The 26,472-nt window shown below is 37.8% G+C and overlaps 1 protein-coding gene and 1 long non-coding RNA gene across 7 annotated transcripts; both read left to right on the top strand.

The window, feature by feature from the left end:
- The first annotated feature begins 559 nt into the window (after positions 1 to 559).
- LOC149987303 (uncharacterized) lies at positions 560 to 4,244 on the top strand. The gene is made up of 2 exons (XR_016499099.1): positions 560 to 3,346; positions 3,767 to 4,244. It is a non-coding gene; the product is annotated as an uncharacterized LOC149987303 (long non-coding RNA).
- A 13,296-nt stretch (positions 4,245 to 17,540) lies between these two features.
- On the top strand, positions 17,541 to 22,051 carry LOC112273441 (protein G1-like7). 6 transcript variants are annotated; one of them, XM_090245033.1, is made up of 3 exons: positions 17,541 to 18,151; positions 19,617 to 19,848; positions 20,315 to 22,051. In XM_090245033.1, the coding sequence occupies exon 3, from the start codon at positions 20,456 to 20,458 to the stop codon at positions 21,323 to 21,325; it is 870 nt and encodes a 289-aa protein (XP_090101159.1). In that variant the 5' UTR covers positions 17,541 to 18,151; positions 19,617 to 19,848; positions 20,315 to 20,455; the 3' UTR covers positions 21,326 to 22,051. The 6 variants fall into 6 exon arrangements, with proteins under 6 accessions (XP_090101159.1, XP_024358009.1, XP_090101161.1 ...); XM_024502241.3 differs by having other exon boundaries at positions 17,556 to 17,772; XM_090245035.1 differs by having other exon boundaries at positions 17,556 to 18,328.
- The last annotated feature ends 4,421 nt before the right edge of the window (positions 22,052 to 26,472 follow it).

The raw sequence follows: 26,472 nt of genomic DNA, 5'->3' as shown, positions 1-26,472 counted from the left end.
TAAAAAAATACTATACATTTTTCTTTTGAGATGTACATACATATATCCATACATATATCCATTTATAATAATCATAATATTCATTTTTTTTACAAATAAATCATTTCCAAAATTTCAAAAATATCCTAACTTCTAAATGCTTATAATTCACTAAAGAGGACCATTATAAAACCTTTGGTTGATTTTGTTGGATATAATATGATAAAATGACGTAGGATTTTACTAAATTGACCCTCCAATTCTAACCATCATGAAAAACAAATTGCGTAGGTATTATTTCTGTAATCTTATGCTCTATTTAAAGATTGTATGTATGTCTATGCATGTTATGCTAAATTTGCCAAATAAATGCACATATATGTCAATTTGTGTAAGAGTTGAAAGAATATATCTTACACAATCTTGACCACGCTCTCTCTTCTCATGTCTGAACAAATTAATTTCTCACCACCCTCACACAAGTTAGTCTATTTTTTAAATAAAAAATTACACATAGCTATTATATATTTCATTATTAGTGAGATGAACATGTAAAGCCTTGTAAAACAATCATATTTTGGATAGGACAAGTGCACATGTTGTGTCCATGATCTTAGCAATTCTTACAATACCAAACATTTGTTGTTGCTTCAACAACTTTGAATTGTGAAGCTATATGTTGTGTAGAGCATTTGTTGTGTCTTGTATAATTAGATGCTTTGTATGATCCGCCTTTTGGTCAACTAATTTTTGGATTTTCTATTTGCATAGTTGTTGATGCTAACTCTTATAGTTGAGCATGCATTATTATTATTATTATTATTTTCTTTCTTTCTTTCTTTTTTGGTACGGTGGTAGTAACTCAAAAGTTTGATCAACATCATCAAAGATAATGTGAAGGTCTTTAGAAGATGAAAATATATTTTGCAGTAGTAAAGGAGATGTTAGACCAATAATATTGAGTAAATAATATTGAGCATGAAACTCTTCCATTGAAAAAGTACTTCTAGTGTGCTGCATATTTTGAATTTTATGCTTATATATTATTCTTAATATCTTTGTCAATATATATGTGCAAAAATTAATATTAAAAACCTCTTTTGTACATTTAAACTCTTCAAAGGTAAGTTTGAGTGCATATATTGATACTCATTTCATTACATTTATAAAATAAAAAATGGTATGTTGATAACATATATGAATCCTTTTTAAACTTTCTTGTGCATTAATCTCTCTTGTTGTATTTAAAAAAATTAAAATAGACCAATTTCTTGTGAATCTTTAATAGAAATCCTTAAATAAGATTTGAAAGTTGAATGTTGACTCTCAACTTAAGAAGTAGTTACACTTCCAAAATAAAAATTATTTATCTAAACTTGATCAAAATGTTTTTTTTTTTTTTTTTTTTTTTTTTGTGGTATCTAATTATTTTGCAAATACTTGACAGCTAAATGGGGTTTGAGAGGAGTATACTTGGTAGAAAGAGAAATCCACTCTTCATTTAAAGCGCCTCAGAAGAAACATTTACGAAATTGGTTCAATCTGCTAAAAATGTAGATTAATCTATTTATATAATTGTGGTAATCTATTTCTTGTAATTTGCTAAATGATTTTTTTGAATGTGCCATATGCAAAGTGAAAAATTAAAAGTAGGAAAATTATTTTTAATGGCATTTATTAATGCCAAATCTCTATAAAATCCAATGCACATAGGTCTAATATTTCCATATAGTTGGAGAAGTTGAGTCAAGACCCAACAAAAAAAAACTTCAGTTTCTTTTTGGAAAAAAATAACAGCAATTGTAAAAGAGGTTTTAAAGCTTGTCATACATATTATAACAATTCTATTTTAAATAAATCATTATTATAACAATCTAAAATGGGATTTGAGTAATGATACTATAAATGAGATTGATATTTTTATGCTTTGTGATAATCGATGAATCGATTTAATAAAATCATAGGTTATTTTAATATTTTTTTATATATAAAAAGTTATTAAAAACACACCTTTCTTTATTACTTCATGATTTATTCTATATACATCTCATGTCTCCAATTTTGTTCTTAACTATTGTTGCTAGCTATTGTATCCACTTCTTGTCCCCACTATGTTTCCACCTTGTCTTGATTCCACCTTTGTACCTTCTATAAAGAAAATTTTGTTGTTAATAGGCTCTTTTGGAGACATAGGAAATATTCTAATATTTTCAGCCAACAAATATTAGATTATTGACAAAAAAAGAGAGCAAAAGATTATTATTACTAGATATCAAGAATTTGAAAATAGATTATATTGTATCAATCAAACTATACTTATTGTGAACTCTACTATCATAGAAAACTAAACTATGGCACAACAAACTTAAATATCTAGCATATTTAAGTTTAAAAAAAAATTATACAAATAAAAAGATCAATTAATTTATGCTGACCTAATCAGATCTATTTTTAAACCTTTTCTAAATAGCTTCAAGTATTTTTCTATCTTCACTGATGATTATTATTGAAGAAGTTGGATTTATTTTCTAGAATCCAATGATGAAGTATTCTCAAAATTATGTGCATTCAAAATATAAGTGAAAAAAGAAATTGTTGAAAAAATCTTGACTCTAAAGACCAACAAAAGAAGTGAATTTTTATCACAAAAATTTCAAGAATATTGTCAAAAATATGGCATAATAAGACAACTAACTCAAGCACTAATCTCTTAGCAAAATAGCATTACTAAGAGACGCAATACAATTATTGTGAAAAAGGCTAGAAGTCTTTTAAATGAGAATACATTACCTTCTATTCTATGGCTTAAAGCAATTAATACTAAAAAAATATCTTATAAATATATGTCCTAAAAATGCTATTAATGCCAAAACACCTTTTGAATTATACTACAAAAGAAAACCTAAAGTATACTACTTAAATTTTTTTAGTTGTGTTACTTATCTTCATGTTAAAAAAAAAAAAAAAAAAAAAAAAAACTCAAAATTTGAAAGTAAAACAAAGAAATGTATATTTTTTGGCTATAACTCTAATAACAAAGCATATTTTTTTTAAGATCCTTCAAAAGAAAAATTATCATTACTAGAGATATTAGCTTTAATAAATTTAAGATTGATTATCAAAATATTGAAAATAATAACAAAAATGAAGAATTTAAAGACATATTTTTTAGATTGGTCAACAATTCAAAAGAAGATTTATCATCAATAGAATAACGAAAAATTCAAAATAAGGAAATAGAAATCTTATTGTTTTATCCACAAACATCCTTGGAAACTATAGAACAATTGTTAGTTGCATAGTCACCAATGTCATGTGCTTCTCTATCTCCAGCAAAATAACTTTCAACAAGAAGAAAGATGGAAAGGTATAGACAATCTTTTACTAAGCTTTGAAATAGTTGGTTTCTAATTATATATTCTAAATAAAATCCTATAGATTATTTTAAAGCAAGTAAAAACAAGAAGTGGAAAGAGGCTGTTGAATAAGAAATCAAAAGTATAAAATAAATAATACATTAAAAACATGTGACTTACCACCTAAGAGAAAACCAAAACATGTAAATGGATTACTAAAAAGAAGATTGGAGTTGAAGGAAATCCTAAAAAATATAAGACATAATTGGTTGCATATGGCTTTGAATAATAAGAAATAAAAGACTTCTTTGAAATCTTTGCTTATATTATAAGATAGAATACTATTAAAAAAATTACAACATTAATTTCATCTTATGAATAAAAAATAAAGTATTATAATATTAAAATTATACTTTAAAATGATATTCTAGAAAAAAAAAAGTATATATAAAAATTCCACATGGTTTTGAAGAATATGGAACCAACAAAAGGATTTAAAAATTCAAATGAACTTTACATAGTCTTTGATAGTCTTCTTGTATTTGGTATAGAAAGATTGATAAGTACCTACAAAAGCTTGGATTATAAAAATCAAATGCAGATCTTTAATTTTTATATTTTTTATCATGAAAAAAAAATATTCTTTTACTTTTATATGTTGATGATTTAACAATTATATGAAATGATACAAAAAAATATTAGAAATTAAAAAAACAATTACAATCAGAGTTGAAATGACAAGCATGAAAATAATTCAAACTTATTTGGATGTAGAGTTTAAACACTTTGAATATGGTATAATTCTTCATTAGAAAAACTATGTAAATTTCATCCTTAATAGATTTGGTATATATGATGGAAATTCTTGTGCAATTCTAATAGATACAAGCTTAAAATTTTAGAATGAAATGGAAGGAAAATTAGTTAATGAAACTAAGTACATAAGACTTGTTGAAAGTTTCTTGTATTTATCAAATGTTGAAATACTTAATATCAATTTTGTGGTGTCATGTAATAATATAGCCATTAGGTGAAAAAAAAAAAAAAAATTATTAAAGAAGAACCTAATTAAAAATATACAGTAAAAAAACATAAATAAATGATAGGTTGGTAGTAAAATCTATTAATTTTAGAACTGTCTTTTATGAAATTTAATTCTATTTATTTTGTAGAACCATAAATAAGAAAAAATAAGGTATATTAAAAAAATAAAGGATATAGGTATATGTAGGAAGAAGTTAGAAGTTGATTTTAGCAAAACATTACCTCAAGAAGATAAGAATTGATACCTAGAGAGGACCAATTGCCAATTAGGGTCAAAATCAAATTTTAAGGCACACACAGAGCACCTATAGTAACTTCAAGATTCTTTTGCAAATTATAAAGCTAGATTTGAGAAGAGACTTGAGGGTTTTTTTTTTAATATTGATTTCATGTTATTTGAATTAATATTGAAATTTTGAGAGATTTTTAAAGTTAATAATGTATTTGGTGGATTTAAGATTTGATTAAGATTTATTTAAGATTTAATAGGATTTGATTGGAATTTGATCTAGGATTAGGATTTAGGATTTAATTAAGATTTGGAATAAATTAGGATTTAGAATTTGTTTAGCATTTAATTAAGATTTATTTAGGATTTATGATTTTATTAAGGTTTAGTTGGAATTAATTTAAGATTTTATTAAGAATTTTTGAAGATTACATTAGGATTTTTTTAGGATAATATAAAGGTTTGATTAGGATTCAATTAGGATTTTTATTTTTTATATTTCTTTAATATTTTTTATTATATATTCTTTATTAAGATTAAGTTATAATTTCTTTATGTTTATTTTTTAAGTTCTTGAGATTTCTTTTGGATTTAATTAAAGATTGATTAACATTGTTATAATTTGATTAAATTTTATTTAATATTCTATTAGAGTTATTAGAGTCATCTTATTGTGAGCTCCATTTTTTCCTCTATAGCCACATGTCTAATACATTTTCAAGTAGACTTCATGTAATACAATAATAGTCAATAATATAATTAGGTATTATACATCACTACAAAAACCTCACTATAAAGCATAAATATGTATATTGAGACATTTAAGAAGAACAATTAATCTAAGAATTTATTATTTAAAAAATAAACTTAGAAATCTTATTACTTATATTAATATTGATTGAAGATGTGATGTTGATCTAAGAAGTGCTACTTTAAGTCTCTTATATATGATTGATACTTCATCTCTTAACTAGATTTCAAAACTACAAGATATTGTTACGTTATCTACAATCATAGTAGAATATCTGAAATTACCAAGAACATTACATGGTTAAGGAAATTATTCAAAGATCTATATATACAACTAAAAGCAATAACACCTATTATAAATGATAATCAAGGGTGCATTAAATTGGTAGCCAATCCAATATTACATGCAAGAACCAAACATATAGAAATTTTATTTATTTTATCAAGAAAAACACAACTTGGTATAATAAAAGTTTTATATATTTATACTAAAGAACAAATAGTTGATTTATCCACTAAGCTAGTCAATAAAATATGGCACAAGAAGCTAATAGAAAATGTGAGATCAACTCATCTTTATGTTTAAATCTATCTCAACTGTTCATAGGAAGCTATTACCTATACCTGAAGATAATATACTTATTTTGTAATTCTTTCTATATCTTAACAAATATCAAGATATTCCAATGATCCATAGCTTCTATTTTTTATTTTTTTATTTTTTTCCAATCTCTGATTAAATCTGTAGGCTTATTAGTAGAAAAAGATTATTGACCTTCAACAACCTACACAAAACTTCTTTTCTTACAAAACTAACATCAATATTTAGCAATAGAAGAAGTATATTAGAAAAAGAGTATATAAAATATTTTTCAGAGTTAGGATTTCTACCACAAATAGAATTTTGTTCAACCTGGAATTAGGGTCCTTAAGTTGTTCCAAAGAGTCACACAATAAATAATATGTATGAGTAATTATATAATCACATCTTCACAAAAGCGTCACTAAGAACCACAAACCTAGCAAAAATAACTCACATTAAATCAACAGTAGTATGAATAAACAAAATTTGAAGAAAATACAAATACAACAAAGCAAGACTAACAATAAGACTTATCAATAAAAGGAACTTTATTTGTTTGAGCACTTAAATAAGAACGTGTGCCATTGCAACAATGTTTCTCCAATGCCTTCACTTATCAAGTGAAAGAAAAGAAAAAGAAATAAATCCTAAGCAAGAAGAGGTATTGGTGAAAAATTGGGAGACACCTAGAATTTCTTTCCTACTTGCATGAGACCCTCCAATATCCTCTCATATGTGAACGAGGTTGATAACCATACAAAGCAAGACAAGAGCATGTTATCAATAAAAGTGACATCATAGTGAAAATATTATACGTAGTATGGATATCAAACATAGTACAAATATTGTTCATAATATGGATATCAAACATAGTAAGAATATTGTTTATTGTAAGGATATCAAGTATAGTAAGGATATCAAAGCACATAGAGAATTTCAAGATGTTATGCTCTAAATATACTTCAAAAAAAATACAAAAAATAAAATAATATAAAAAATGACTTTAAAAACATTTTTTATTGTGTATATATTATTTCTATTATAAAATAATATATATATATATATATATCTTTCTCTTATTCTACATTGCATTGAATTTTAACATATATATACATACATATACCAAATTTATATTTTTAATAAATATTCTAAATTGAAGTATCAATAAAATATTTTATAATAATATTTATATTTTTATATGGAATTTGTTATAATTATATCAATATAATTGTAATAATTCTAATTAATTTGACTTGTATTCATAAAAAATTTGGGATAGTGATGAAGTAGGGACTAAGTAGAAACATGGATGAGATTGGGATAGAGGTTGGAAATGGGATTAGAGACATGAAACAAGTACATATTGAATTATGAGGTAGTAAAAGAAGGTGTAGCTTTAACAAAATTAGAGTGTAGTTTTAATAACTTTCTATATGTATCTATTTATATAAACTTCCTTATCAACACCTACATTTAACTTGGCTAATAACAATCAAAGCAGATGTAAAGCAAAGAAGTTGGATTGAGGAAGGAATATTATCCAATTAACAAAATATGAAGAATTACCAACCACAAGAGCTATTTTTGATGAAAAAAAATCCTAGAGGATTCAATTAATAATGAATTAACACTATCTTCATCATATATAACACAACATGATTTTATTTCTCGCCGCTTGGTCATTGCACCAAAAGAATGTACCAAAGAAAAATTAGATTTAAATCTATATATATATGAACTTGACCCTTGAAATTTGATTTTTTAGCTTGATAACAATGCCAATCATTTAGCAAAAAATATTTGCTAATAATTGAGATTCCAAAAGTTTAATGTTCTTAAGTGGTTTGCATAGTCTTGTGATTGAAATCCAATTGAGCATCTTTTGGTAGGGCTAAAATACCGTCTCAATTAATATCAATGTGCTCCAATAGGAATTTTAGAATTGTGGGAGCATATTGAGGAATGTTGGGATTCTATTACACTAGAGTAGAGAAAGTTGTATGAGAGCATGCCAAAACAAATCCAAGCTATTTTAGCTAGTAAAGGTAGGTGGAGAAAGTATTAAATTATTTTATGATGGAGGATGCAAAAGTGAGTGAAGAAACATAATTTCTATCAAATATAATTTTCTTGCACGTATTAATGTAAATGAGACATTTTTTCATGTCTGCTAAAACTATTATCTTGCACAATTTGTGGTTTTATGATGACCTATTGCCAATTTCTCTGCATTATTGTTTGAATCGGGAATTACAAGAGTTTGACTCAGTTTTGCTACACACTGTGTATATATCAAAATGATTTTCAGAAGCTCAACTCATGTGGCTACAGAAGACACCACGTCGGCGCAGGGAGAGTTTCTAGACGACAAAGTCTCACTTTGGATGCATCGATGCGATGCGATGCGATGGAGATTCTTCAGCGCGATGAAAAATCTGTCGTAGGGTCGTATAATCCCGACTCATGGTGTCCAGGATTCTTCCTCAAGTCGATCTCAGTGCGGACTCGGATCGACACAGTGTCAATCTAGATTAAACAGATAGTCTTCAACCCAGTTTGGGCTCAGTTTAGACGCTGTGGACCGCGCAATGCGCTGCTCGCAATCCATTCCGACGCGTCGCCCGGCTGCGATTGTTTCTGTCACTCGCAATGCCTCACGTGTAGTCTTCGACTGGTGGAACTCCTCTCCCTGATGGGTCAAGTTTGTGTTAAGAAATGAGTTCGTGAGGAGGGTGATCGTTTGTGAAGCAGTGGCCCCGACCAGCCGCCTCCTGTCCGTGATTCTCACGCCGCACGCGCGAAGGATCTGTGTGGGAGTACCGCAGTGCACGTGACCCACACGCAGCCGCAATCGCATGTCCTTCCGTTCTTCAACCCTGACACTGCCCAGCTGAGTGGGAAATCCACCGCTTACTTGAGTAGATTGAACCAAAAGGTGTCGATAGGTGTTTAGAATACAGCAGCTTTCAGTAGGTTCATTGCATTGAGCTTTCCTCGTTAGAGGACTGCTGGAAGCGCACGTAATCTATCAGTGATGAGTTTTGGGAAAACCCTACCCTGAAAGAGCTCTAACAAAAAACGCAGAAGCTCTGTATAGTCTTGCTCGAGCTCAACAGAAGCGTAAAGCATGTTTTCTTAGGTTGCAAATGTTTGCATGATGCTTACTTGTGTGGTGGAAAAAAGAAAAAAGAAAAACTGGTTGCTAGTGTTGCGATGGCGAGTTGGAGCAAACACTACTCGTCGGTCGGCTAATTTCGTTTTCCCCTCCCACGATAAGAAGTAAAATTACCACAGAAGTGCTTCTTCTACTTCACATTGAGCTCATGTATAAGTAGACAATCATTCTTTAATCTGGGTTCTACGCACTCGCACAGAGAACGTGGGGACATCCCCGGGTGAGAGAGGCTGTTGCGTCAACGCCCTAGTCAGCCTGTACTAACTGCCGTGAACCCTAAGATAATCTTATTGTTTGTCTGTTGGGTCCTTTTGTCTGTATTGTCCTTGTTTGTTTCCAGCCACCTTGTCTGTCTGGCTGGGTAGATCATTGCCATTCCTCTCTACCAGGTCGGTCAAACACTGAAAGCTAATAAGTACAGCCAAGTTACTGAGACAGCTGCAGGAGCAACGAGATCGAGATGAAGTGATGGTTGGTGTAAGGTGTCTGTTGTGGATGATTCTACACGTTACCACATCAGAGCCCCGAACCGAAGAGGAGCTCCACGAGAAAGTATAAAAACACTTGCCGGGTGAATTGCAACAGGTAAGGCTGTAGAGAGGGTTCTCTGGTTTCCAAATTGAGTGGAGGTTCTTTTCGATAGCCATGAACCACTTTCCTGATGCAGTTCAGGACCACATGGACTTGACAGGGATCTGGGAGTTATGGTGGGTGTTATGATTTCCCAGTTGACTGTGCCGTGATACCCATTCAGCGAGTAACAGTTTTCACTGTATCGGAGCAGTGGGGTGTGTTGCTTTTGTCGTTGCTGGCTATGGTAGATGGAGCAGAATCAAGTGCAGCACACAGGCCGAGGCTTTTTGGAAATAAGCATATCGTTGGTGTCCTTGCTCAGTTGGGAATTCTTTGTCGCAGTAAATATGGTAATTCTGTGGACTGTGACAATGAGTGCGTATTCGGTTTGTGGTGAACTACTATCCGCCTGAGGCGGCACTTTCCCTCCCCCACCCTGCAGGACAGGGTACAAAAGTTACAAATGTGTACAACAGGGTACCAACTAGTGACGGTATTCACTTGAACAATGCTAGTAGCGAAAGTTAGTATGATGTATAGTTGCACAGTTGTGCTCAGTTGCAATTATCTCATTTATGTTTTACGTGGTCTGTACACGACTCGTGCATTCAAATCCCCAAAACTAAATGGATACAGGCCCAATATATTGGATTTTCATTGTATTTGACCACCGCCATCGGCAAACTATATTGAACCGACGCTTCACTATGACATTTCCCTTCAAAGGGGTTGATCTGTAAGTGAACCGTAACCTCAGCGAAATTTTGCGACTTCCTAACATCAACTTAATCAAGCGCAATAAGTCTAGTACAAGTGTTCGGACATTGCTTTGAATTTATTAAGGATGCTCTAGAAGAGTACTGCTCCAAACCGACGACGTGTAATAAGGTTCTGCAGCTGCATAGCAGTTATTTTCACATAGCTCAATAAAATCACTCTAGAAGTGTAAATCATTTGTCCTGAGACGCGAATTTGTACCGCGAAGAGTAGCCACGCCAGACTGAGACGAATGTGTCAATGACGCCTCGTCGTGACTCGTATGAAGTTAATTGATCATTCCGTGTCATACCAACTTTTTGGTTAACATCTCACTCGCCTGGGTGTTCACACATAGTTTTCTCGATATGGTAAGCGACATTCGAAGTTGCACTCCCCCTCCCCTGTGGCAATATGCCCAAGAACTTATTCAGGGATATTAAATGTGACCCGTTCAGGCGTTAACGTCTGCTTGGGAGGTACAAACTGTCGGTGATGTTGCTTGTGCCAGCGACCCAAAGAAAGAGTCGGCTGATCACCCAAACCATTCAACATCTAATCTTGCTTTTAATCTCTTTTTCAATGCGTCCGTTGTAAGCGTACTGATCCTGACAGAGATCACACACATGGGACCTCTGGCAGACTCTGATCACCTGTTCCCGACCTTGAACCTAATTTACTCACAGTGTGAATACATTTGATGTAAACAATGGAATACTTAAAGGTTTCGATACCAGATGTATGATCCCGATTCGTGGCTTTTTCAAGCTACTTGAAGAAACAACAGTCTCGCTCACGCAACAGAGAATGAATTCTCGACGCTCTCACAACAATGACCAAGTGCTTGCCGAAGTACTGGATGCATGTGTGGCTTTGCAAGCTCGAGAAATCTCTCTCTCTCTCTCTCTCTCTCGCTCTCGCTCTCCAGCAGGTGGCAAACCTCGATTCTCAACCCGATTTTCGTCGCAATTTAACTTCTAAGAATCCAATTTAAGAACCATTAATGCCATCCTTAAGGGAACCATTAAGACCATCGCAATTTAACTTCTAAGAACCTTAAGGCATGACCTTAAGGGCATCCATACTGCACTCGTCCACATCCATAGCCATCGCCTTGCTTGATAAAACACTAAAAAACCCCTTCATAGGGTAATAGGGCTCCCATGCTATTCGGTCACCTTGCGACACACGAGGAGAATGAGGCCTCAACGTGACTTCAACTAGTTTGACCCTCTGGCCACGGAAGTCTCCAATATTAGTTTTTAATTTTTTTTGGTATAATTTAGTCATTGATGATTCCAACAATTACTGGTTGTATGGCAATCGGACTCGCTCCTGGACCTATCTGCTATTAGTTAAGGCGCGATGAATGTGGCTCAAAGTCCAAGCAAGTCAGTGGCCACTTGTGTGCAGGAAGGGTTTATATACTACTGGTGCTAAACCACGTCGCGGCCTAACTAATCTCGGTCCAAACAATCGCAAAACAAAACCAAAGAAAACACACACAAACACAGACAAACACAACACAATACAACACAGAAACACAAAAAAAAAAAAAAAAGTAAAAGTAAAAGTAAAAGTAAAAGAGCAAAAAAAGCAAAAAAAAAGCAAAGCAAATGAAAAGAATAAAGAAAAACAAAGAAACAAAACACTTCATCTCGAGCGTCTCATGAGCTTTTTTTCCACGACGCACAAAGAACCAAACTTTGCAGTACTATCAAGCATTGGGCTCGACCCCATCCATGCAGTTTCAGATCCACATCCCAGTTACGTAACCGTTACTCCCCGAAGAAGGATATTCCATGGCTCGAGACCAATGCTCCTGCTCACTTGGATTGTGTATGTCGGCGACTCGTTCCGCTCGGGGAGCTCCCCCCTCCTACAGCTCTGGAAGCTAGAGCTGGGTAAACTGTGTTCCGGCAAGATCTACAGTATCGAGTGTTCCCCTTTTGGAGTTGATCGATTCCGACTCGGAGGAACTCCAACTTGCGATTGTCAGTCCACCGAAGGTATTCAAAAACTGATCTACCCACTATTCGGAAGCCCTCGTTGAACTTGTTTTCTATAAACTCACTAGCCGCCAGTTCGATTTGCTCATCGAGTTTAGTATCTCCAGTTCTTTCGCCGGTTCTCAATTCTTCATTGATCTCCGGAGCCCCGCTTATTAGAACGAGTAATCAGACCTCTCCCCCGTCTGAGATTCCACAGGAATGCAACTTACAAAGGAAGTCAAGATTTCAGGGCCCCTGGACTCCAGATTCTAGGCTCGGCAGTGGTTGTAGAACCATGCAAGTGCCATGGCTTTGTTTTGTTTGATCCAGGGTGGTGAGTGGTTAAAAAACCAAAAAACTAAAACAAAGCTCAACGCCGCTTCGTCTTATTTCTACCGATCAACATCTCGTAAAGTGAACTCGTTGTATTCCTGTCATTTGTCGGTTTTTTCTTTTTCTTTTTCACTATTCACTTTTCAAGAGTAAGATAATCTTCTTCTGGTTCCAGTTCCTCAGCGATGGCTGTAAACAAACTTGCTGAACTTATTTCTGCTAATAATAGCAGTAACACATAAGAAGAAGGAGACGAAGATCTCCCAACTAAGGACTCAACAGATTCACATTGGAGCATCAATTTCGATCAGGGGAAGGGGAAGCTAGAGTTCTGGTGGTGACGATGTGTGAATGGAATTATAAAATTTGGGCCCTCCGTATACCTACAAATATTTGCTTTACCTGTAAAGATTGACCCTCTTGATGATTCAAATTGACAAACATGTACAACGCCCAGAAGGGCAGGGCCCCTAATTCCAAACCTACAGTTGCCTGCATGCGACTGGCAAAAATGACCTTTCCAATCGAGGAATGATAATTTGGTACACAGAAAGGCCAGATTTTGCACAAGACTCACGACAATTGAATCAGGGGTGAAAGATACATGAATCTTCTTTATGCGGCAAAGTGTTCACACCAATGCCTCTCCGGCACTGGCTCTGACATCCGTGACCGTACAGATTAGACCTATTTTCTATGTACTTTTATCCCTCGGTGAAATTGCACTTTTTCCTTCATTTTTGTTTCAGCTTCCAGAACTTAGATATCTTACATGAATCTCTCTCTCTCTTTCTCTCTCACCATAAATATAGATATATATATATGTATATATATATATACATTATTTATTCATTCATTCATCAGAGAATATCTAAGATCTGTTTTTCTCTTTTAACATGCGACGTGGAGGATATAAGTTTCACTTTTTCTTATTGTTTCGAAGATCATTCCCTGCAGGAGTCTGCCATCTACTGCGGATGGTTTAATTACTTAGTAAAATTCAATAAGATGACATGGCTGATAAGTAAGAAATGTTTTGGTTAAAAAGATATTATTTTTCTAAACGTGGAACTAAGTTTCTGGGTACAAACTTAGCAAATAAGTTGTGGGTCTACGAGAGAAGACTTTATTTGGTTGTCATCAATGAAATAATAACCATTTATTGGTGCATAATGATCATGAAGAATTGATTGGTGAAGAGTGGTCATGTGCAATTGAATAGTATATAGTTGTTATGAACAATTGATGGTTGATTGGTGAATAGTGGTTATGAACGATTGTTATCAACAGAGACTTCCTTATAGTTTGTACATGGTACTTTTAACTCTATTATGGAAAACCTTTCAAGTGAAAAGATTCCATGACAATGGTTTTTTTTTTAGTATGACCTTATGTTCTTTATCTTAAACCAAACAAATAACTTCATTTGTACTTTTGAAAATGTTGTCTGCATACTGTAAAATGATCTTGTACAACGTATAATTTTGAGGCATGTTCAAACTGTGCAAATTTAATATCATCAACTTTGTATGAAAAGCTAAAACAGAGTTAGATTTATGTTCAAAGTTTTAAAATAACTTCAAATTATATTAATTTTAACTGAAAATTCAAAAAAGTTGCATATCATTACATTTTTAGAAATCATGACTAAAAATATAATCATAATGCTATTTAAATCAGGTCAAAATGTTGCACAGTTTATGTTTAACAAATGCTGTAAATCAGTTCAAGAAGGGATTCATTTCATGTCCCTCAGGAATTCATACCAACACACACTATACATCACTCAATAGAATAATAACTCGTGCGGAAATCACCCATCTTCAATATTTAGCAACAATATATGACCATTACAAAGTCTATCACTACCAATAACAATAATCAACATACATTATTTACTTCCAAAGACACCCAAAGTCTCGTGCAATATTTGCAAGGAGCAGAGTAGAAGTATCATTCCTGTAAAAAAAAACTAAATAAACAGAAACGGTAGCTTTATACATTTGTAGATTCTTTCACAGTTGGTATAAATGGTAGACTTGTGCAGATTCACACTTGGATGGATAAGCTGTTGCCTATTATTATTATTATTATTATTATTATCATCATTATTGTTATTGTTTTTACGATGATTATGTTTCGCAAGTGGGATGTTTAATGAGTAAACATGATGATTAGCTTTGAAGGACCGAATTGTAAATCCCAATGTCCGAAAGCGGGCTCACTTGTACGTCGGAGAAGCTTTGATGCTTCCAGAACCACCTCTTTTTGTCTGAAGCGCTGGCAGACATCAGTGTCATCTAAGCTACTGAGATCCTGCAGAAGACTGAGATTGGCTCTTCATCTTCTAGAGAGTGGGAAATAAATCAGAACCTGCACTCGCTCATCAGGGATGAAGGAAAAAAGAAAAGAAAAGAAAAGAAAACAAGAAGGAAAAAAGAAGTAGAAAGGTAGCGAGAAACTCAGAAAGACGCAGATTTAATGCAGTCCAGTGTACAGCACGAGTATGCGCAGAGTAACACCACCCATCTAGAACTGGGCGTTTTAATATTATCAATATTCTTTTCATTTTTTTCCCTTTTCACCGCCGAACCTCTGATCGCACCATCAGTATGATTGCCCTGATTTTTAAAACCTGCTTCATATATTCCTTTACAATATATATATATATATATATATATATATATATGTGTGTGTGTGTGTGTGTGTTGTGTGTATACATATTATGTAGCACGACCACTCCCGCTCTCTCCCACCAGGACCGTCTTCTGAAGTGTGGTATATTTGTTTTTGTTTTTGTTTTGTTTTTTTTGTTTTTTTTTTTGTTTTTTTGGCAGCAGATTCCTTCATCACCCAGCTCCGTTAGTATGAACGTGCCCCTGACGTGAGGTCTGATCATCGACGACGGGAACATGGGCGAGGCGATGAATGCGTCTGGATCATCTGCGTTGTTTAGCGTGGATTACTGTAATAATCTGAGATCCAAGTACACACACATTGCCATGCAAATCTAAGTCAGCGTTTTCACCGCATTGTCCTGCATGATGCTCCTCCTCCATCTCCCCCTGCTTTTGCTTCTTTGCTCGCTATTGCAATTGCTTCTCCGGCTCTGCACTGAAGGATCCTTCATAGCTTGCAGAGGCTTGGCCATAGTTTTTGTATAGAAAACTGGCAGTGATGCGATGGTGCATGGTGTCCAGGACATAAATACTCCGTGCTGCTTGGATCACACAATAGTGTATGGGAATGAGGAACATGGCATGGAATTTGGATTCCATGGAGAAAAGTGTTGAGGATAATGTTCTAATTCAGGTGAGCATGATGTGTGTTGTGTAATCACAATGATTCCCTACTTTTTGTAACAAAAGCATTTTGAAATTATAATTGAAGGTTTAAAAGCAAAATTGCCCTTATGGCAATTTGATTATATTCTTCATATGTTGATACTTACAAATTATAATTGAAATCATGTTTCTTTTGTTAAACATCATTAACTAAATTCTTTTCATCATTGTTTCATACTTAAATTAGTTTGAGCACTTTTATTTGCAAAGAGACCATTTATCATCTCCAACAAATACACACACCAACAAAAAGCTACCATAAAATTAAACCCATGACACAACTTGACAATAATACATTGCAAGAATAAGGAGCTTGATTTACTCTAGATTTCGATTTCAAGAATTATAGAGATATGATTGTTTTATGTTTTGTACATATATATTTATAATTTTTGGAATCAAAAACTTGAAATCAAAATCTACACGTAATAATATACCCCCCCCCCCAAAAGAAAAAAAGGAAAAAGAAAAAGAATCACTGCAAACATTTCAGACATTCCAGTTCTACAAATGTGAAGCATCACTACAAGTCAACAACCCTATTCGTTTGTTATATATATATATATATATATATATATATAACTGAGTATGTGAATATGCAAATATGTATGTCTGTATTTCAATATTTTATTCCTTACCACAAACTTGGAGTGTGTTTTCATCTCTTTTTTCTACTCGTGACTTCGTTTCCCCACAAACTTACTTGCTAACCAGCGAAGCGACGACGACGACGTGGGCACCGCACCGCTTGCAGGACCCAACTCAACCATGAGGAGCGAGAGATGCGTCGCCGCCGCGGTCTAGAGAAAGGCGCGGCAGCGCAACCAGCAACATCAGCAGCCCCAAAAGAAGAAGAAGAAGACGCAGCGGAAGCACAGCCAGGAACTGCGGACGGAGGGGGAGGGGGGGGGGGGGGGATCGACTATTCACACCACCACGTGAATCGTGATGCCATTCCCCAATTTACAAAGTCACGCACCTCCACCCCCACTCACGTCAAGACAATTTTTTTCGCTCAGAATAGATGCCCGTTTCCAGGAAGAGAGAACCCGGAGGACCCACCCCTCCAGGCAGCCGGGGGGAACCCATTAACAAAAATTAATAATAATACTTATTATTGGTATATAAATCAGATTAACAAATTTACTGATACACAAATTAATATAATACAACAAATGGACGCGCACCGGAGAGGACAGAATACGCGGTAAGAATAGGGCGTGGAGAGCATCTTGCGAGCCAATGGGCTGGCGCAGGGCCTGGAATAGCACCGCCGCGGGCGGAAGTGCGACGACCCATCTTGGGCCGCAGACCGGCACCGATGCATCGATGGAAGTCCCCCTCCCCCCACCGCAAAGCACGCAGTGATTATCAGTATTAAATGCCGGAAGAAAAACAATAATAAATATAATCTCTCCCTCCCCCCCCAACCCCCGCAATCCCGAACCCCCGTCCCCCTCCCCGCGCTCCTTACCACCTGCAACAGATCCCGGGCGCGACGTCAGTGGGCTCAGCCTGCCTGCAACCCAAGGCGGTAACGAGCACCAGACAAAGCCGCGACGGGGCTACCCGAGCTGCGAAGATTGAATCCATTTCATCCGCGTCTCTCGGCTTGGCCAGACTTTACCGAGCTCCCCACACACGCAGGTTGATGCGGACGTGCGTAAGCGAAAGCCCAGATCATTAGCTTTTTCTCCCTCCCTCACCCAAGCGTGAATTCTAGAGCCGTGAGACCATCTGTTGGAGCTCGCGGGGGGGGGGGAGGTAGTGGTAGTGTAGCGACGACGTGGTGCGGATGGGCGCGGGACAGTGGTGGTGGTGGTTGTGTTAAGCAGTTGTGGATGTGAGTGGAGGTAGCCCGTCGAGAGAGGTTTTGACCGGATTATAGCTTCAGGGTCTTGCGTTGGTTATAACCAGCAACGGAGGAGCGGCGATCGGGGGTGCGAGGGTGCGTTGGGACTCTCTGACGTTGTCGGAAGCCTTTATTGACGTGTCAAGAGCTCATCGGATCACTCCCTGCCCAGAAAAGCGGAAGCATGTAAGACTCAGCTGACGTCCGGAGGCTAATTAGTCGGGGAGGAGGAATCTGTTTCGTGCCAGCGTTCCAGTTCTGTTTGCGCGTGTGTGTTGCCGTCGTAGAGTTCAGGGGGTGTTGGATATGTGAGCTTCGCTTCACTTGTTTGTGTTAGTCTGCAGCAGTGGTTGCGATAAAGAGGTGTGGTTCTCTCACTTGCTTGCGCGTGTGCTGCTGCTGCTGAGCCGCCAAGGTTGGTAGCTAGCCGCGATCGATCGGTAAGCAGCGCGTGTCAGAGGGTTTGAAGTGGGGATGTGAGAACGGCGGTTTGAGAGGGAATGGGTAGTGGGTGGGAACCTCGTGGTTGAAGTTTGCGACCTGCGAATTGCGACGCTGTTAACTAGTTTGCATGTTGACCACTGTTGGTGTTCTCCAGTTCATTCCGGCGCCGCAAGTTTGAAATTAGCAGACTAGTAACTTTTTCCAGGCACCTTAGGTTGGGTTACATTACGGGGGCTGCACAGTGCTGTGCATTTCGGAGCCTGGATACTGACGTTTTAGAGAAATCACAAGCGTCCATTGTCGAGTATTCTACATAGCTTGTACAGTGGCTGTTTCTGTTGGTACCAGTCTGCGTTAGCTTGGAACCTGTCGAGGTGACCTCCAGATCTTTCACATCACAACCATGTTTTTGTCTCAGGGCCTGCTCATGTATGCTGTGGCATACCTGAGTGCCTTGATTCATACCTCAGGACTTGACACTTGGAAACAAACAAGCGTGAAGTTGCTCTTCCTGGTACACTTTATTTGGTCCTGATTTCGTCGAAATGGAATATGAGCGAGTTAAAATTCAATAAGCTCTTACTTTAGAATTCAGCTTGTGCTCTAGTGCAACACATTTTTAAACTTAAGCCTACAACATCCTCAATTCAGTGTAAGCTTCGTACGCTTAATCGTAACCGATATGGAAAGTGCAGCTGCCACCGAGACTGTTTCAATTATATGGTCTCGACTGTAGATGACCCACCTTCGTCGTGCTCTTAATTTCGGCGGGCACAAAGTTCAGGCCCAGAACTTGAATCTGCTTTGGATGTTAAAGATGGCAAGAAGTTTGATTCATGCTCCATCCCCAAACAAATTTAGAGTATGCTAAAGCTCAGAGAAGTTTCGTTCAGGTGTAGAGTGCGCTGATAGCTTCCGCATTCACATGCGTGGTCCCTGAAATTTCTATATTTTTGGAAAGGAGTCCACACATACCTGAAACCGACCGCATCGTAAGGTTCAATTATGAGCGGGCTAGGATGTAGTAGCAACTATTGCGTGCTCTCACTCCGGAAGATCTCAACGAAATTCTTCGGTAGAGGTCGTTTGCCTTGTTCTAGTTGCCAAGCTTCAGTGACTAGCGGTAAAAGGAATGGCGTTTTGAGGTAAACTGCATTTTCTTGTGATGTTCAGAGAGTGACTGATAGATTCGATTCATTTCTTGCAGTTGCTCCTCACGGTTTTTATCGAGCACAGAACCTTGCCTTCACTCATAGAACGTCCACCCACGTTCTTAAAAACATTTTGGAGTACCCAAAAAGCATTGAAGAGTTTTCATGGTATGTGAGCTATCAGCAGATTTCAACAAAGCAGAAGGCACCATCTCAATCATGACTCGACCGACGCAATTGAGCTTTGAAGTAACGTTGTGAGCATGCGTCAGAGGATCGTGCTTAGAGGTGAGCGTCTCTGTAAAACACGCCTTCCATAGTGTCTCTAGGCAATGCGCTGCATATTTCCCTCTCCAAAGCCGTTGGGTGCGTCGAGTTCTTGATCACTGTACAGGTTTTCCAAGTCTCGACCGTGTCCTGAGAGCATCGCATTCTACCTTAAATGAGGAGTTACACATTTTATTATGAGCTCGGCTTCCTGCACCTGTTGCTCATGCGGCCCCCAAATAGATCACATTCGCGGAGATAGTGCACTGAAATACATGTAGCTAGTCATACAAAAGCTCCATCCCCAAGTCATCTTATACAGATATTCGCTTTTTATCTCGATGTTCCGTTTTACCGACACAATATACTTTCTGATCAATGGTCGTGCTTCTTCGTCCATCTGCCTGCAGTTCTTCACTTTTAAGAGTTGTTTTGTAGTAGCTACATGCATGGTGAAGACTAACAACCTCTGTGACGCCTTTTACAGATTTTTAAGGAATCAATCGTGTATCCGACTACAGCCCTTCATCGTCGTGTGGAGATTACTGGCTGCATCGGGAGCGGTCCAGGCTATGTTGTGTCTCAATTCTTCTGTAGAAGAGATTCCCCGTTGACACAGCTTCTTTGGATGACAAGTGACTTCCGCAACTCCGAGTTCCGGAGCATTCTAAACCCGACGGTGGCGACGCTCCACCCTGTGATCTGTAGCAGACCAGGTGAGCCGTCGTTCATCCGGGACGAACACTTCATAAGATCTCTGGATCGGGATTTTAAACCCGCCACGATTAGAGAAAACTACGATTTCGCCAGCCGGATACAGTCGCTTATGAGTGGTGAAGTTGCCCTTGGCAACTTGCAGGATGCCCATGGCGGGGCGGGGCCATCATCCCTCATGGAATCGTCCGGCCTCGTTCCGAACGGGCTCATTCCTCTGGGGATGCAGGTAGACCCCCAGCATGACCAAAACTCACGAGCGCCGAGTCGCTACGAGGCACAGAAGCGGCGAGACTGGAACACCTTTGGACAGTATCTTCGAAATCATCGTCCACCCTTAGCGCTGGCACGGTGTACAGGAGTGCATGTGTTAGAGTTTGTGCGCTATCTTGACCAATTCGGCAAGACCAAGGTGCACGTCCAATCGTGCCCCTTCTTTGGGTTGCCTCATCCCCCACATCCCTGTCCATGTCCGCTGCGGCAAGCGTGGGGATCCCTCGACGCGCTCATCGGTAGGTTACGGGCGGCATTTGAAGAGAATGGGGGCAAACCCGAGAGCAATCCCTTCGGCGCTCGCCAAGTGCGTCTGTACTTGCGCGAGGTGCGTGAGATGCAGGCCAAGGCGCGAGGCATCGCCTACGAGAAGAAAAAGCGAAAGCGAATGCCGAATGCCGCATCGGATAGCTCTCAGAACGGTGTAAATGGAGTGAACGGCATCAACCTAAGCGGTGTGGTCGGCGGCATGAACAACGGGAATGTGCATGGCATGCCGACGCAGCAGTGAGCGAACTGTTTGAACATACGCAGTTTTGGTCGTTACAGGTTATATACAACGGCACCACTGAAGTGCTGGTGTCCCTCTACAAAAGGTGAATTATTTTTGTCACAAAGACGACGAGGACGATGGTTTGCGGAGCTTCTGCAGCAAGACGGCAACGACGGATTCTTCTTTGTACATACATGCTCTTAGACTTCTATCTTATCCTTCAGTGAATCTGTCTAAACTCTCTTTATACCCTACGCTTCACCTCCAAGCTTCACCATCTCCAATTACGTGTACGCAAGAAGATCAATCGCGAATCGCTCCGTCGATCTGTATAGGTTCCACAAGGTATAGGTATAGCTGTGAGCACCTCTCTATCTCTGCCTCCCTCTCTCTCGCTCGCTCTCTTTTTCACTTTCTCTTTCTCTATAATATTACTTCACCTGCTCGAGATCCACCTTATTCATCTTCATCGGTTTTGCAAAATAATTGGGGCAATCTGTTTCTACCTTATTTTGCTGCATCCATCTCCGAGGCTCTTCTCCTGTGGAATGGAATAAATACCAGAGGTCCCTCGGGGACGGAGGCTCCAGGATGATGATAAAGTGTATCTAGACAGTACTCCTGGTGTATGGGAATAGCTAGACTACTTGCCGCAATTCGTAGGAGCCTCTTCGTCCAGAGGAGCTGTGAGGAGCTTGCCTGTAAAATTCTCGCTATTTATGGCCATTTCTTCCTCTCCCACTACATTCTTTTCTTTCTCATGACTTGTTCGTGCACCAGTGCATGCCGATCCCTTCAGATCAAATCGTCTAATTTTAGTTGCATTTGTTTGATCATTCCTTCATTGTTTTCCGCCTTGCCAGATTTTACTCACCTTTCTCACTCATGCCTTAACCATGATTACACTTGCTAGCCTGCACGTGATGCTTGTGTTAATCAATCCACTTGACAAGCACGACAAGTTTGCGCATGAATGGCACTCAGGAAGTGTTTTTCATGCCTGCTGTATTTCATAAGTTGCCATTTCGTAACAGCATGGATCAGTTGGATAGTTCCTTAGTACTGGGCTCCTAACCTCTCCCATTGTATCTTCCAGTTGACATTCTCCCCGACCAGTTTGCGTCAACTGGGGTTAATGAAGCTGCGAACAATCATGGAACGTATTGTAGGTGCAAATGTTCGCGGAGACCAGGACTGCCTCTCCCAGGCAAGACTGATGCATGTGATTCGCATCAATCGACGATGCGCAACACTTTCAAACTCTGTGCTTCCCGGTACTTAAATTGTCACAAACTACTGGTGCAACGGCAGATGTCGCAAAACGAGCGTGAGAGAGAAGTCAGCTTTGGATGTGTTACTCTTTTCCACAGCACCCGTTTAGATTCACCCAGCTACAGTGCTTGTCCGAAGCAGCCTGCCATACTCATACGCCACCACGATGCACGCAAGGACACGGCGCGTCGCGTACATCTGCATACTTTCTCACCACAACGCATTCCTAATGCCCCTTCCAATATCCAAGCCTGGCCTGATCAGATGCTACTGGTCCAGCCACCTCACCCTCCTCATGCTTTTCTGTTTCTGCCTAGTCAATAAGCTCCACCCATTTTTCGCTCCACTTCTCACCTCTTTCGTCTCCTTCTCCACCTTTTTATACTTCGATGTTTCTTTTAATTTTTATCTCACCGTGAAAACCGAAGTCACAGTTCCAGGACCTGTTCACGGACCTGTTCACACCACCTCTCCGCGCAGCTCCAATACGGCAGGAGCTTTGTACAACCCAACGACTCGTAGAAAAGTTACGTTACTGATGGGAGCGTGTCCGCAGGACACATTTTCCCATTCTTCAAGTTGCCAGTCGAAGTCAGTGCATGAAGCCACTGCTTTGCCGGAGCATGATCTGACGAACTAGGCCCAACAAAACAAAAACATAAAAATATAACTTATTGTTTTCTTTCTTTCTTTCTTTTTTTACTTTTGACTCTAGCGCTGGAGAACAGGCACACAGTGCCGGTTTCATTCGCCCAGCTCAGTCCTCACCAAGAAGATCCCTGAGCTTGCAGGGCCTCCAGAGTTGCAGATGTGCAGAGCTCTGGACCTGGGTGTGATATTTTGATGAGTGTCAGCAGGTGCAGTGACGGAGGAAATCTGCCCTAGGGATGCGATGCGGAGCAGGACAAACGCAGCCAGGCCACTCATGCGATTGACTGGAAATAAAAAACACTACTAGCATCTCGGAGGAACATCAATGATAGCACCAAGATTGGGCTCGGCAGGCCCCAGACTTCTCTCCAATGCCACCCATTAACACCTCATTATTCCGCTATAGTGACCAGCAGCTGAGGGGCGCAAGTGGGAGGCAGAAACTCCGCTTGCATCGGTCAAACAGCTATGTGAAGACTCGTCGCTCTCCCACGACTTTGGACTGACCCCGCGCCGGCGAGATTGCCCCTCCCCCCTCGACTTCGTTATCTCACGCTCAAAAGCAACTTCCCGTTACTGTTCTACGTGAAGTTAAAAACGGCCATGACCACATCCTACCGTAAGTTAAAACTCCGCCGTGAAATCTCGTGACAACCAGGGAACTCATCATCGCCGATTGATCGATCGATCCCTCCGTCGATCCTACCACTGTCCATCCGTCCCTCATCAACCCCTAATCCTGTCCGAAGCAGTACAATGATATCCATTCAATCCTAATCGTCTTTCAGGTCAAAACGCACCCCCATGCACCAATCTCCTCTTTCATCTCGTCACCACTTCCACGCACTGTTCCCCCTGGAATCCGCACAACTTCGATGGCTCTTCACGACACCGCGGCTCGAAAGCGGCAGCAATAACTCCACCTCGAGTCGTACATTGTGCTCTTTTTCTATTCTTCCTCTGTGGTATTATCATCACATCTTGGCAGCCCCACAGCTTATTGATTTCGGCGTCATCGTGATCGCAGCAACTCTGTTCACCACGCCATGTGACCCAATCAGCTTGCACCTCGATTCGGCGTTGACCACGCGGAAGACCCACTCAGTAATACACAAATATATATATACTTGGTTTACGTACACACATACACACATACACATGTGTATGTAAACCATGTGTATGTGTATTACATACATTCATACCCTTCCCAGCCTTTTGTTTTTTTTTTCGCTTCACCTCTCACGTTTTCCACACCGGAAAAACCACCAATTCATAGTCAATCTGATTCTGTATCGAACAAATTGTAGGAGACATTCAACCCCATCTGGAACTTCTCCCTGCGAAGTGAAGCCTTTCGTAGAAAACTATGGTGAAAACCACAAGAAGACGAAGGGTGGATAGATGGGTCGATGAAAGAAGGAATGAAACCCCAATTTTTGGTGGAAGTGTGTGGTTGATTCACCCCATAACTTTTTACTTGGGGCGTTTGGTTCGTTCTATTGAAGGCGATGACAACAAATTCCATCACCTTTCGTAGGTAAATGTGGGTTTTTTTTTTTTTCTTTTTTTTTCTTTTTTAAATTAATGCTCACATCTTTGTCCTCTCGCATCCGACAAAAATACCTCGCCGAAGATAGCTCTACAGTGCACGACGAAGGACGGAAGTGGACAACGAAGATGTCCACGTCAGTGACTTTGGAACCCTAATTTTTGTTCCCACATCACCGTCCAAGCTTCTGTTGTGTCTCTTTGGGATGTTAACCCTAAAAATTGGTCCGGATGTTTTTGTTGGTGTTTGGGTCGCTTGGGCATCATTTTGAAGCAAAACATGTTTAGAATGTTCACTTTTGTAAACAATTAAAATCTTGTTGGTGGGTGTTAGGTAGTGGGGAAAATGGGACTTTGTAAATGTTAGAGAAGTTGTCCAATACATTTAGAAGTTAAATAAGATGGCATTTTTTTCACACAAAATAAAACACATGATGATATTTGACATCATTTTGAAAAAAATAACTCTTACTAGATTGGAAAAAGGTGTTTATCTAAACTAGGACAATATTGCAAAAATTAGGTATTTGGTATGTATTTATGTATTTATGTATTATACATGTTCTTCTCACTTTAACTTTTTTTGCAAGATCATACTTATCTCCCAGGGTTTTATGATTCTGGGATTTATCTAGAATAAACACAAGAAGAAGAGATTTGACAAGATAGTTGGATATTCTACAACATTATTTCTTCTTCCAACCAATAACATTAGCAATATGTATATATATATATATATATATATATATGTGTGTGTGTGTGTGTGTATGTATGTATGTATGTATGTATGTATGTATGCAGCCCTACTTCCATTCCAGGTGGAACTTTCATTCTTATTTATTTATTTATTTATTTATTTATCTCAATGAAAACAAGCTCTCTTCCCCAACTTACTAATTTCTTAATTGTAACTAGGAAACCATGAAAGAGGGAAAGAAAAAAACACACACACACACACATATATATATATACATATATATTTATATTTAAAAAAAACAAAATATATAATATTATAATATATATATATATATATACACATTATGGCATTAATTCTATAAATTATTGATTTTCAAATAAAATTGGTTGAAAAAATAAAATTTACAAATTATTACTCTAATCAAACTTCAAAATCGAAAAAACCAAAAAAGACAATTACCAAATGCCATAAATTTAGCCCACTATAATTTCCATCCAAAAAACATCATAAATAATCTATTTTGGATATAATCTATCCACATTTAGAAAAAATCTGCACGAATTTGTGGATGATAACATACTGAATTTTGAATAATCTTTGAGCCAAAATGTGTACAATACATATATCGAATTTGCAAAATGCTACAGTGAAAGATGTTGAACGAATAAAATTATGCATTGTGATATACCTGACATGGTAGATTGTATTTTGAAAATAGGAAATCACGGAAAAGGCAAAATAAAATTAAATCAAATTAAATCAAATCACACAATATTGTTTTGCTACAGTTGAATAAAAGTAGTGCAATATTCCATGTAATAAACCAACTGTCAATTTTGCGAAGTGTATGCTGAAGAAAAAGGGAAACAGACAGTGCATTTAGAATGTTGTGTCATTCTCTAAATTCAAACGAATATTCGAATTTGTAATATTCTAAACGAAGAATTTCATATCCCCTGTGTAGAACTATGTTCTTCAAGTGTATATATGTATGTAT

This window comes from Physcomitrium patens, chromosome 20 (assembly GCF_059467195.1).
Source record: "Physcomitrium patens ecotype Gransden chromosome 20, ASM5946719v1, whole genome shotgun sequence".
NCBI classification, from domain to species: domain Eukaryota; kingdom Viridiplantae; phylum Streptophyta; class Bryopsida; order Funariales; family Funariaceae; genus Physcomitrium; species Physcomitrium patens.
Note: the sequence above shows the minus strand (reverse complement) of the source record. Positions and strands in the feature narration are given on the sequence as shown.